Here is a 13,508-nt window from a genome sequence, read left to right on the forward strand (position 1 = left end):
AGGAGCATATTTTGAATTATCAATTTCTAATCACTGGAGCAGTTATTTCTTATTTCTTGTCCACATTTGGAGTTGCATCATGGCAAAGTAACTACACAACCCAAACCTCAAAAAAAGTGGTCTTACCCTTTAAACAAACATTGAACTAAAGACAAACATTAAACCAGTATATAGGAGGGGCTAGCGCAGGGCCCCTCAAAAATATAGAGATATTAGAAGTTTCTGCCGTACAGCAATGCAGCCTCCTGGAATGAGTTTGGAAATAGTGGCCCCACGTTCAAATATTACTCCGTAAATGTCCGCTGGAGGGCGGTGTTGGCCATTAAATGGAGCACTGGTCAAGAATAAGCCACACGCACGCACGTCATGATTGTCCTAACCGGGCGCCGTAGTTAGAACTCCATGCTGAAGGAGAGAGGGTCTAGTAAACAAAAATAAACAAACATTATTTACGGGTGAGTTGAGTTGTTTCACAATGGTTTTGCTTTGACGACAACAACGTAGTATTTTAATGTGTTGCTTGAGCTGCGATGTTTATTTATTTATCGGTGGTTTAGTCTTACTGGATAATTCTAGCTAATTGAGCGATGCTAAAAATAGACGTTGTGTCCTGTCCGAGAAAAGCTGTAGCTGTAAATATAATTGTGAGCTTCGAACGGGGCTAGATTTAAAAAGATGTTTATTATTTATTGACTGTGTTTGTGTTCATTTGTAGTGGTTGTTTGTCGGTGTGTGTGTGTGTGTGTGTGTGTGTGTGTGTGTGTATATAATAAGGTAGGTAGGTAGGATTACTGTTAGCTATGACGATGCACGGTCAGCTGAAACTTGTTTCTCGATCGGTTAGTTTGATGTTTTCAAACCTTATTCATTTCAATAAATATTAATTGCATATTAGGTCACGGACCCCCATTCGATACGATTTTCAATATCGACCTGCTATAGTGACCCCAAAGGTTTATTTGTTTCTTATTCTGCTGATGCTGTCATGTTAGAAAATAGAAATAGAGCTGCAGAGTTGTATCCTGACCAGATGGATCCTCCACAGCCAAAACAAATAGCCCTGGCCTTGGGGCAGATCGGTCTGGACTCTGGCACTCCTCGATCCTCACTTTGAATTTGATTTCCTTCACCCCCAGAGTTGTGGTTGACCAATCTCAACTATTCAAAGTGGGATTTTTGTTGTTTGTTTGCTCCATGGAAAAGAACTGCCACATCTACACTGCTGGCCATGCCATGCTAGTAGCCCCTCTCGGAACCCCCCGTAAAGATTCTGACATTTGGATGTCTTCACGGAGGGTCCCTCTTCAGTTCGTTAGCCCAAGACATCCAAATGTCAGAATCTTTACGGGGGGTTCCGAGAGGGGCTACCATGCTAGCAGAGTTGAGTGACCAGATTAGACCAATCATGATTCATGTCTAACAATTTATATGTTAAATAATCTTAATTTGCAGGAAAGACACATTCCACAATTGAAGCATTGTTTTCTGTCTGTATGAGCCCCTGTCTGTCTGTATGAGCACTGAATGTGCTCAGCTGATTGACTCATACATGTGATGTATGATGATACGTGGAAGTGCCCCAAGTGTGATTTTGTTTTTTATTGCCATGGCCCTTTCAAGACCCCTTTTGGGATAGTTGTTTGTTGCTATTTTATATAGTAACAATTTTGTTTTTATAATGACTTTGAATACATATTTGAAGTTCATCAGAAAACATTTAGAAGGCATTTTTAGAATTGGCCCTCAGGTCTAAAATGCGCTAGTTAAATGATCATGGGTATCACCATTGACAGTGTCAATGTTTTACAGCTAAATCGTCATGGGTAACACCAGTGACGGAGTGTGTGATGTTTTACAGCTAAATCGTCATGGGTAACACCAGTGACGGAGTGTGTGATGTTTTACAGCTAAATCGTCATGGGTAACACCAGTGACGGAGTGTGTGATGTTTTACAGCTAAATCGTCATGGGTAACACCAGTGACAGAGTGTCTGGGGACCGCCACGGTGCTAAAACACACCGCTCCGACAGTGGCGGCAGCCACAAAGACCATGAACCCAGCGGCAAGATCATGGTGGACAGCACCGATGACCCCAACATCTTCAACACCCACGGCCCAGAGTCCAAGGTACAGTGCCTGCCACCAACCAAGTGCTCTTATTTTTCATTCCACAGACCAGAAGACAGAGTGCTCTGGCCACGTTCAGGTGTTTAGACAGATGTCTGGTGAACCTGAAAACAAATTCCACCTGCACAAAAGTTTAATTTACCTTCCAGGGGCAGGTGGGCAACTCTCAGTGTTAATGCATGTACTGTACTGTATATCAGGGGTCGGTAACCTTTTTAACATGAAGTGCCATGTTTTTATTGTCTTGATTGTCAGTGTGCCATATCAACATGACGTTTAATTAGGCTATGAACCACATCAAAATGTTATATTTCCAACTGATTTTGACTGTTTTCTCCTTCTGAAATATTTTCTTTCACATCAGGATGTAATGATAATTAGACCCAGGCCAAGAGCAATAACCCAACTATCTCTCAGACTTCCTCCCCAGTCAGAGTTCAGAGTTTGAATGAATGTAGAATTATGTGCAGGATGTAAATTGCATACAGATTTGAGGAAACTTAATTTAGTTGACTACATATTTTTTAATATTTGCATTTTAAACCAAAAATCATCTCTCTCACACTTATGCCAGTGTTCCAGTGATCACCCTCCCCTGTGCCAAAGCTGGCACCCGTGCATGAGGTTTCCTACCCCTGCTGTATATACGTAGTGCTATAGTTATTTAGTATGCGTTTTTCTCACTGCAGACATCCGGAGAGAAGGATCCGGACCTGGATGATCTGGTGAAGACGGGTCCTCCTCAGGCCAGACCCACGGTCATCCGCTGGGCCGGTGGGGGGAAGGAGGTCTACATAGCAGGCTCCTTTAACAACTGGAACACCAAGATCCCCCTCAATAAGAGGTAAACGCCACAACTCTATCACGTTTAACCCATTTAGACCTGACTTCGCACAGTGCAGTGGTGCTCAATATTTCATGGCAAGGACCCCAGAAACTATGTATTTGGCCACCGACCCCCATCTGAAAATATGTTGTTCCAGGGACCCCCCCCCCCAGAGGCAAAGATTTTAGTTAAAAACGTTCGCTCTGAAAGAATATATTCAAAGATTTGTGCCACATGTTGTTCATCAGTGCCGCGCTATGAGCTTGTAGATCTGCTATCTTTCAATAGCTAAACTAGTGTAAATGTTTCACTACTTCTTAAACATTTGTTTTCAAATATGGCATTTCTTGGAATTTTCTTTTATTTCTTCATGAAATTACTGAAATTAATTCATGACGACAATTTCTTTCTTGGGAATTAATTAATTGGAAACATAAAATAACGGGACCCATAAAAATGTGTCCGGACCAGCTGTTTGGGAACCAGTGCTGTATGCACTGCGATTCTATACAGTAAAATCCTCAGTGGTAATTTACTCTTTATTTTACCATGTAATATTCCAGTATAACTACAGATTTTTCCATGAAATAAAAATTGTACCATTATGTAAGGAAGCTTTGCCAGATGAGCAAGTACTTCATACTTGGATTTAATACAGCTTTATACTTTGTTGCTTATTTATTACAGATTTATACTTTACGCACAAGCATAAATGGTTTATCTCCAATCTTTCCAAAAGCCACAATGACTTTGTCGCCATCCTGGACCTTCCAGAAGGAGAGCACCAGTACAAGTTCTTTGTGGACGGACAGTGGGTCCACGACCCATCAGAGGTACAGTACATAACAGTACAGCATTACATTGAATACATGAAACACTCGCTACGGCGTCTCGCTTGCCTGAGCTCGCTCTGTGGTGCCTCCCATGCAGTGTTGTTTTTGGCAGCAAATTTTGATTTTAGTTTTAGTCATAGTCTCTTGAATAGTTTTCATTTAGTTTCAGTCACATTTTAGTCACCTGGAATGTTTAAATATCATAAGATTTTAGTCGACTAAATCTACAGTTGATGCTGTCGTAATGGCTGATTTTACACTTGCTGAAAATAGCCGATCTACAAGCTCACAACGCGTTGTGAGCTTGCTATTTTCAGCATGCAACCAGGTGTAAAATGACTTATACTGGATCTCTTGTCCATTAGTCCCTTCCTGACATTTTAGTCTAGTTTCTATTTGTTGACGATATTGTCAATACATTTAGTCTTAGTTTTAGTCATCATAGATTAGTTTTCATGTAATTTCCATTTCGTTTTCCTCGTTTGACGAAATCAACACTGCTCCCATGGCTAAAATCACCTTCAGGTGGCGCGCCTCCCGTCGGTTTTCCATCTGACTGGTTTTCCAGTCGTACTGTGACATGTATATATCAGTGATGTGGCTGATTGTGACTGGTTTTCCAGTCGTTCTGTGACATGTATATAATGTATCAGTGGTGTGGCTCATTGTGTTGGTTCCCTGTGTGCAGCCGGTGGTAACCAGTCAGCTGGGCACCATCAACAACCTCATCCAGGTGAAGAAGTCTGACTTCGAGGTGTTTGACGCCTTGCAGGTGGACTCTCTGGAGTCTCTGGACTCAGGTCAGCTGCTTTAATCACTGAAACCACTTGGTCATGCTCTTTTTATCACACCACACCTCTTTGGTCAAAATTGGCCGATCTCAACAGCCACGTTTGCTGTTGACCTTGAATGCACCGGGAATTTAAAAACATGACACCCGTGTGAACTGAGTGGTGCAACTCCCCTCTCCCCCCCCTCCTCTCATCTGTCCCTCTCTCCCCCCTCTCTCTCTCTCTCTCTCATTAGCAGGCAACAGTGCGTGCAGCACTAATACTATCTCTCTGTTTCTGGCAATGGCGCCCCTACTGGTACGCATTGTACTGGCTCATTAACGTCACATAGGTGCGTTAACCACACATAGGTGAACCACACATAGGTGAACACGGACATTGCTGTTCCTTAGAGTGGTTGCACCACTCAAAAATAATGGCGCTATAATGCCCGGCAGATGAGGCAGATTTTACCGTGCCCGAGTTCCATTACCCCCCCCCCAAAACCGGCAAGTATAATCTTCCGTTACTACCTCGAGCTGTCACATCTAAAGTCTCTCTAGAAGCGTTTATATTCCAAACGAGATGCTAGGTTAAGTCAGAAATGAAGACGGAACATTGCCGCTATGATCAAAACCATGGAGAGCGCCGTAGATTTAGACTAGGAAAGAGACAGTTAGTCGCTGAAGAAGGAAAGGCCAAGCAAAAAAAGGGGGATTTTTGAGTGGTGCAACCACTCCAAGGAACAGCAATGTCCGTGTCCACCTATGTGACGTTAACCTACCTACGTGGTAGTCCACCTATGTGACTATGAGCACCAGTATGACTATGAGTACCAGTAGGGGCGCTGTTGTGCCAGAAACAGAGAGAGAGAGAGAGTGCTGCACTGTTGCCTGCTAATGAGAGAGAGAGAGAGAGAGATGAGGCGGGGGGGGGGGGGGGGGGGGAGGGGAGTTGCACCACTCAGTTCACACGGGTGTGATTGTTTTTGTTTATCATTTACTTTATCTACTGTAGCTCTAACACTCTGTCTCATTAGAGGCTGTCTGTCTGTCTGTCTGTCTGTCTGTCTGTCCGTCTGCTTCGCTCGCTGCACACTGGCGGCAGCTGCCCCACAGTTGCTCCTGGGTCCTAATGTCCTAGGCTGCGCTGCTATTATAAACGTAGCCTTGCCCAAAGCACAACAAATATGTGACAAATTTGCCCTGGGCTCGGGCCAGAATCTAAAGCTCTAGGCTCAAAATCCTTGATCTTATCATTCTGGTTGAGAGTGAGACCCTTCAATGCACCAAAAGAGTAAGAGTGCGCTGGTAACAGTATATCCACATTCAGCTCTTACACATGGCTTCATGAATGTATTTTGAAGTCCTGTGTTTCTGTTCCCACAGATCTGTCCAGTTCGCCTCCGGGACCGTACGGTCAGGAGCAGTACATGTTCAGACCGGAGGAGCGCTTCAAAGCCCCACCCATCCTCCCCCCTCACCTGCTTCAAGTCATCCTCAACAAGGACACCAACATATCTGTAAGCCTCCTCTCTGTGTCTATAACGTTTTCATGACCCCAGAATGTAAATGTAACTGCCGTAATGTAATTTTTGTTTTAAATATTGCTGCGAGGTTAATATTAACCGGATCATACAAAGGATATTTGAAAACAACGTTTACTAAGTGAGGAACAACTGTGTACTTGAACCTGTAGTCCCCGTAGGACAAAATACAGCACACAATATATAAACATATGGCTGTGGTAGCACACCATGGTGGTAGCACTCTTTCATGCCAAGGACCCCCAAATTGACACCTATTAGCCCGCGGACCCCCATTAGAAAATATATGCCAGGGACCCTCCGTAAGAGAGAGTTTTTACGGCTCTAGCAGTGATTCTCAAACCGTTTAATTTCAAGGACCCCCAGTTTGACATGCATTAGTCTACGGACTTTGACCTATTACGCCTCAGCCAAAAGCAACAGTACGATTGTGTTCAGAGTACACACTGTTTATTTCACGTTTGGTCGCCTCCGTACCACAATTAATAATGTTATTATTAGATTATCGCCAAAAACGGTTACATGGATGTGTGTGGGGCTCTGTTGTCAATAGGAACAAGGCAATTTGTCATATATATATATATATATATATATATATATATATATAATTGATAACTGAGTTCTCTCTCTCTCTCTCTCTCTCTCTCTCTCACACACACACACGGCAGTGTGACCCTGCACTTTTGCCTGAACCAAACCACGTGATGCTGAACCATCTGTATGCCCTGTCCATAAAGGTAGGTTGGCTTTGAACCGGGCAAAATAACGGCCTTGTCAGATTGAAAAAGGTGCACACGGTTTCAAGAGGCACCGCCGAGCAAGTCGCCATGCAGAGTGTTGCAATGTCAGTCATGTCATTTATTTAAAAAAAAAAGGTTTTAGAACTGCTGATTACATTTGTAATATCAGCCTTAAAAGCGTTAAAAACTGTGTCAGTAGTTGCTAATCTCACATTAGGATTAGTGATGTTGAACTTTTGTAGAATCATGGATTGTAGGCATCTGGCCATGATTTCAATATTACTAATTAATATTTATTATTATTATTATTATTAATACAATATTATCAATCACATTTATCTCTGGTGTTCCTGTAAGTGAGGAACTGGAATTAATTAAATGCATGGCAAAAAAATGAGTAATAAAAATCACATTTATAGAGCAGAAACCAATTCAAACAAAGCAGATTCTACCTTTTCTTCTGGTAAACGTATGTCATGTTACACTGATGTTGGTGAACTATCACAGTATGTTGTGCGCTTCTTTTCAGTGCCAAGGATGATATAACAAAAAAAGAAGAGTCCTAGTATGTACCTTTTTCAGACATATACTTACAGTATATGTCTGAAAAAGGTACATACTAGGACTTTTTTTAAATATACAGTATATTGGCATAATCTGCTTTGCATTAATCTTTGTGCTAAACGTGTAATTCTGAGACCTATTTTTCTATGCAACAAGAGAGTGGGCCACCCCGTTCCCCATTCGCAGAGCACAGGAGCATTATTATATGATAGTCAGCTACAGTATACAGCCACGGTTCTACCAAAGTTCAACATCATTGCCTGACAGGGAATCTCTGGAGTACCCACCCCCAGGCTATTATGGACCCCTTCCTCTGAAAACGTGTGTCTAATTGTGGGAATCGAGAGGAGCAACACAATACGCTTCCTCTCCAGCCCAGTGCCAGAACACATAGATCATAAATCAAATGTTTACAGTAAACGGCCTGTAAGAGGATAGGTGAAGCTTAGCCTCCCGGCTCTTCGTAATGGAGCAAGGGGAGCTGCACCTACAATGATCGAGTGTCTGCCATTGTTAGTTAGTTTCATTTATTGTCCACGTGTGGAAATTTGTCTTCGGTCTCAACAACAGTAAAAAACAAACGGTTACAACAACAGCAACAACACACAATTATTTTCTCATGGCAAAAAAGTGCAGGACAACAGTGGCAAATACAAAGGGAAAACAACAAATCTAGCGAGACATGGTATCATTTAGTGCCTGAAGGAATTTTTTTAAGTGTTACGGTTACGGTTAGCTTTTGGTACTTTGTACCGGCTACCAGAGGGAAGTAGTTCGAACTCCCTGCAGTCTGCAGAGTGGATGAGAGGGGTCGTTTGCTATCTTGACAGCTTTTTTACGAAGTACCTCCTTGTAGATACAGCTTAAATGTTTCTGTCTCTTCTTCCCAATGATTTTTGAGACTAGGTTCACGCAGTTTTTGGTGAAATTCGTTTTTGTGCCAGCTCCATCGTTTTGGTTGTTTCCAGAAAGGAGAAAGAGAAGATGTGCTCCAGGGACGTGCACACATAGACATCAAGGGGGCTTCAGCCCCTGCCCTTTTACCCTTCTGTAAAACAACTGAGAGGCTGCCCTCTCCACACCATGAATGCAGAATTTACTATGGTGAAAGAATAAAAAGATCACACCCGTGTGAACCGAGTGGTGCAACTCCCCTCTCTCAAGCTTGTAGCTTGTAGATCAGCTATTTTCTCTATTTCTTTTTGTGAGTTTAGGTGCATTAGCCCTGAAACATGACTGTCATAATCATGACAGTCATCACGGAACTGAAGCCTGTTTTACGTGGTCGCTACATTTACAGTGAAAACGTGTACATAAACATTCAGATTTCAAATATAAAGTACTCACCACGTGGGCCATGGGTGTTAGAAATGTGCTGGTACAGCGATTAGCATTGCTGCATTCCGCATTGTTTAATAAAAGGCATTTTTATCCGACCGCCCCGGCAATTTTTTTCAAACGGGGTGCGTTCGGGAAACTCACAGTTGCACACCGTGAGCGCACTCGCCTATTAGTAGATCTGCTACCTTCTATGCTCAATAAACTTGGGGAAGGGGGAATTATGCCAGTATGCTACAGTACGTCCTAGCTCCACTCACTACTTCTCTTTTTCTGTTTGAACTGCAGGATGGTGTGATGGTGCTCAGCGCAACACACCGGTACAAGAAGAAATACGTCACGTCTCTGCTCTACAAGCCCATCTAAACCGCACCAACTCGCTCTACGGCATGTTTGTATTCTACTGGATTTCTCTTTTTTTTATCATCACATTTAGCCAAATATTGCACTAAAGGGACAGTTTACGGGTCATCCAAAATGCAGACGGCTGTGAACCTGAGGCGAGATTTCAAAAGGGCACATTTATCTCTTTCATTGGGCTCTGAGCAAAAGTATCACTGACGAGGAGGGCTTTCTGGGGTGTATCCGCCACACCCAGCCTGTGTCTCCCACAGGCAGGCAGGCAGCTACCGTTTTTTTCACAGTCTGGAGAGTTCGTCTGGTTCTGGCTGGGGTCCCGGGAAGGCCTTTATTTTGTTTGACTGTCGGAGCAAGCAGGAGCTGGAAGTTCAACCACAATCTCAGACCTCACTAAGGGGTAACATGCGACTGCGTGCGTGCGCTTCCTGGAGATTCGATTGCATGTTAATTGGTCATAAGCATAAAGGCAATTTGATTTGGTTTTGTCAATGTTTTTTTTTGAGGATTATATTTAGGCCTGTTTCTGGCATAGCTGTATGGAAGTGTGTACATTATTCATCATGGCTTTAAAAGACTTTGCGAGTGTGGTTATTATTGGAGTGGCTGAACCGGCCCATTTGTTACAGTGTTGTGTCCTCGCATCACATCCTCTCTGTGAAACGGATACAATTGTATGGTTTGTAATGTTTTCAGTCTGATCAAGGCCATACGATGGCCACCGGTTGAGCTTGGATCCCAATGAGCACAGCAGACATGGATTTACAGGATCATGTGCCTTGTGCAATTCACTGGGCTGTAGAATGAAACGTAGTATACATTCTAACGCTCTAATCTGAATACATTCTGACTCATTCAAAGTCATCGACAGTCTCAGACATATTTACTCCAAATTACAGTATAGCTCTGTGATTTATAATAACAATTCCCCTAAAAAAATGTGATTAGTTGATATTTTATTTTATTGCATCTAGTAATTGCCAAATCTGTTACAAAGGGTGGGGGTAAGAAAAACGAAATTGGGCATTTTGTTCCCTGGGCAGGTGGATTTCATAATAATCGGGAGACCCTTTTTTTTGTTTTTTATAAAAAAATGAATCTGTAAAGGAATCTGTACATTTTAAACATTAGTTGCGAGCTCATTTCAGCGGATAATCTGGGCGGCATTCGCCCCATTTTATTTTTGTATCTTTATCCCTTTACAATTAGACAATGCTGTAGACGAGAGCCTAGGATTACAAATCCCCCAAATTTGAGTTTGACCGTTTCGTCAATTCCAAAATCACTCTCCCACCACTTTAACATTGACTCGTGTTCTCTCTTTGAAGGGCTTATGGACAGAAAATGGAGAAACTAAAGGCTCATTCATAGTATGGATTTTCGGTGGTGAGGTGATCACCGAAATACAACATGACGTCACGAGCCGCGGTGAAGAGCAAACCACCGCCCCAGCCCTTCTCTCTGTTTTTACTCACCACCGCTCAACGTTATTTCAGCTCCGGTGGTTACCTCACCACCGGAGCAGTGGTCACCTCATCAGCGAAACTCCAGACTATGAATGAGCCTTAAGATTGCCAATTGCGTTTTTTGTTTTCATTCTGCCGTTGCCTTTATCTCGACAACGCTGTAAGCACTTTACCCGTCCTGAGGGTTAGGAGCAGGAGACTCCTGCTTTGTACTCGGCCGTACACGGTGGGGCACGCCAAAAGTAGCCCATCTAGAAACTCGCGAGCTGAAAAGTAACAAAGTGTATTTACATTTACTTGAGTACTGTACTTGAGTAATGTTTTGGGAGAGTCTGTACATTACTTGAGTATGTTTTGGATACTTTCGCTCCTCTACATTTCAAAGACAAATATAATGTACTTTTGACTCGACCACACATCTAGGAGGGATGTAAAGTACCTCATGAAATAACCACTTGAGCCCTATTACAAATTGTAGATCTACAAGCTCACAACGTGTCACATCGCAACACATTGTGAGCTTGTATATCTGCTATTTTCACTATTAGTGCTATTTCTTTTTGAACATTTCATGGAAAGTCTTTGACATCAATTACTGGGATTGAGCATTTTGTTTTTGCCAGTGTTTTCCACCACTGGTACACTGGAGTATGAATCAAGAGGTTGACAGCTTTACACTATGCAGCATACTATTGTAGTAGCTACTGATTACTCCCCCCCCCCCCCCCCCCCCCCCTTCTTTTTTCATTTTTTAGGTTGTGTAGTTTTCTAATATGCATTTTACAAATGTTGAGATTGCTGTGCTGCGTTTTTGTGTGAATCTGCTTTCGAGTTTGTAGCCATTTAATCAGATAGGATTGCACTGTTTGTGTTATATATATATATAGTTTTGCTTTTGCATGTATTGAATATCTGAATTATGACTAGACCTGTGCATGTCACAACTTACAAGTGTGATCCTGTGCTTTTAAAAGTTTTGAATCAAATTCTTATTAATGAATGTTGTACAAACAGCTATGGTGTTTATAGCCTCTATATTATTTGCTTTGTCCTCATTTGATTGATGTGCAGTACTACTACAGGAAGTATGTGACTGTGTGTAATGCCCAATGCAAAGTTCCCCATCCAACCGCATGTTGCCAGGCGGAAACCTTGTTTGTCCAAGACTGTTCCTTATTTTGCGATTTCAAATGGTGAAACTGGCTGACCCTACAGCTCACACCGTGTCGTGATGCATGTTTTGTAGATTTGCTGTTTTCTTCCTTTCTTTGTGTGTGACAGTGTGACATTCTTGTATTAAGTAGAGCATTCATTTATGGGGGGGGGGGGGGTCTAAAACATTAACATTGAGATACAAGCTTTCTGCCTGACGGCAACAGAAGGTTGGACATGGTGTTTTTCTCTTCTTTTATTTTTGTTATACTACAAGGTTCCCACGGTCATGCAATTTCTCAAATTATTTTGAAATTAGAAAAACAATAAAGCTTTCCAGGCTAGCAAAAGCTTTGGAATTAATCCAATGTTTAGAAAAAATGTTATGACTATGCAAGTATGCATTGTTTTTGGTAATATTGTGGAAAGTTATGGAATTGATTTGAAGATTCTATGGTAAAAAAATTATAATAATTATAACAAATTGTGGGAGCCATGTATAAACATGTTCTGTAGCAGTGAAACATTCTCGTTCCATGCATTTTTAAGCTGTTTATTGTTGCCGTGCTTTTGTACATTTCATGAACATTTAGTTGGGTATTCCTGTACATGTTTCAGTATTTTCTGTTATTGTGGAATTGGAGAGATTTGCTTTTTTGATTTGATTTATTGTGGACAGAATTCTGAAATCCCACTACAAATATTCACCTTTTGAATGTACTGTAGGCTATGTATAGGCCTACTGATCAAGCCGTGAGATACTCCTGGAAGAGGCTACCTTAGTCATGTTGGTGAAAAATTACAAAATGCAGGACAATAATAATGATACTTTGAATGTCTAGCCAAGCGATATAGAAAGTTTGGAAAAGAAAAAAGGAGTATGGAATTTATTAGATTTGTTTTTTTAGTCTCAATCCAAAACTTGACATTTACCACTATACACTTTTCTTTAGGCTTAGCAGATCACCAAAATTCACAATCACTGATGGTATGATTTTGTATTTGTTTGCAAATAAAGACAGATGATTTAGCTGAGTCTTCATTTTGTCTCATGAAAAACTACATGGGCCTACTATATATACTCTGTAGTGTCATTTTTCATGGTTTTCAACTACATACTATATGGTTTAAAAAAAACATGAAAATGGACATAACTAAAGTATGCCGTTTTTCATGGTTTTCAAAACATTTTGGTCAAAAAATCCCTTTCACCTAGAAACTCCATTCACACTTTATAATTCAGCTTACTGTGGACACACATGCCCGGAACCTTTTACTTTGGAATGTTTTGTAGTTTGTGAGTTATTTAACTTAAACGCCCAATGCATTCTCTATGGCAATAGCACAACTTTGGCATGCTAAATGGGCCCTAAGAGATGCCGAAATTATCTAGAAAAAGTGCCCTTCTGGGCACAGGTCTCCACCAGGAGGATGGGAGAGTGTGTGATGTTTGGCAAAATGTTTAGGAGTAGGCCTAATTTAAACATGTTTGTTTGGGTTTGTCTGTGGGGTGTGTGTGTGTGTGTGTGTGAGAGAGAGACGCAACTTGGCCTGTTGTAGCGCCACCATGAGGCTGATTTGAAAACTGTCAAGTGTCATTTCTTCCTCAGCCTATAGTGGGAATAGGCATGCACAGCTTGGGAAGCTGTGGATATGCACGGCTTGGGATAGCCTATCCGTGGATATGCACGGCTTGGGATACACTGCCATGTCTTCCTTCTCAGAATGCATTTCTTTCATGTGGATTCCAAGGGATTCGATTTCCCAAAAGTTGCGTAACTGATCTGA

At 41.8% G+C, this 13,508-nt stretch overlaps 1 protein-coding gene across 1 annotated transcript; it reads left to right on the plus strand.

Moving 5' to 3' along the window:
• Positions 1–375: 375 nt before the first annotated feature.
• On the plus strand, positions 376–12,750 carry prkab2 (protein kinase, AMP-activated, beta 2 non-catalytic subunit). The gene is made up of 8 exons (XM_080777635.1): positions 376–455; positions 1,957–2,128; positions 2,818–2,972; positions 3,694–3,787; positions 4,476–4,587; positions 5,946–6,079; positions 6,772–6,840; positions 9,034–12,750. Exons 2-8 carry the CDS (start codon positions 1,967–1,969, stop codon positions 9,109–9,111), a joined length of 804 nt encoding a protein of 267 aa, XP_080633761.1. The 5' UTR covers positions 376–455; positions 1,957–1,966; the 3' UTR covers positions 9,112–12,750.
• The last annotated feature ends 758 nt before the right edge of the window (positions 12,751–13,508 follow it).

Source organism: Protomyctophum bolini, assembly GCF_963924005.1.
Source record: "Protomyctophum bolini genome assembly, chromosome: 12".
NCBI classification, from domain to species: domain Eukaryota; kingdom Metazoa; phylum Chordata; class Actinopteri; order Myctophiformes; family Myctophidae; genus Protomyctophum; species Protomyctophum bolini.

What these genes read in the sequence shown, in the direction of transcription:
- prkab2 (XM_080777635.1), top strand. Translation starts at nt 1,967, where the DNA reads ATGGGTAACACCAGTGACAGAGTGTCTGGGGACCGCCACGGTGCTAAA. An exon ending in CCCACGGCCCAGAGTCCAAG is followed by an intron (nt 2,129 to 2,817) that starts GTACAGTGCCTG and finishes TTCTCACTGCAG; the next exon opens with ACATCCGGAGAGAAGGATCC. An exon ending in GGGTCCACGACCCATCAGAG is followed by an intron (nt 3,788 to 4,475) that starts GTACAGTACATA and finishes CCCTGTGTGCAG; the next exon opens with CCGGTGGTAACCAGTCAGCT.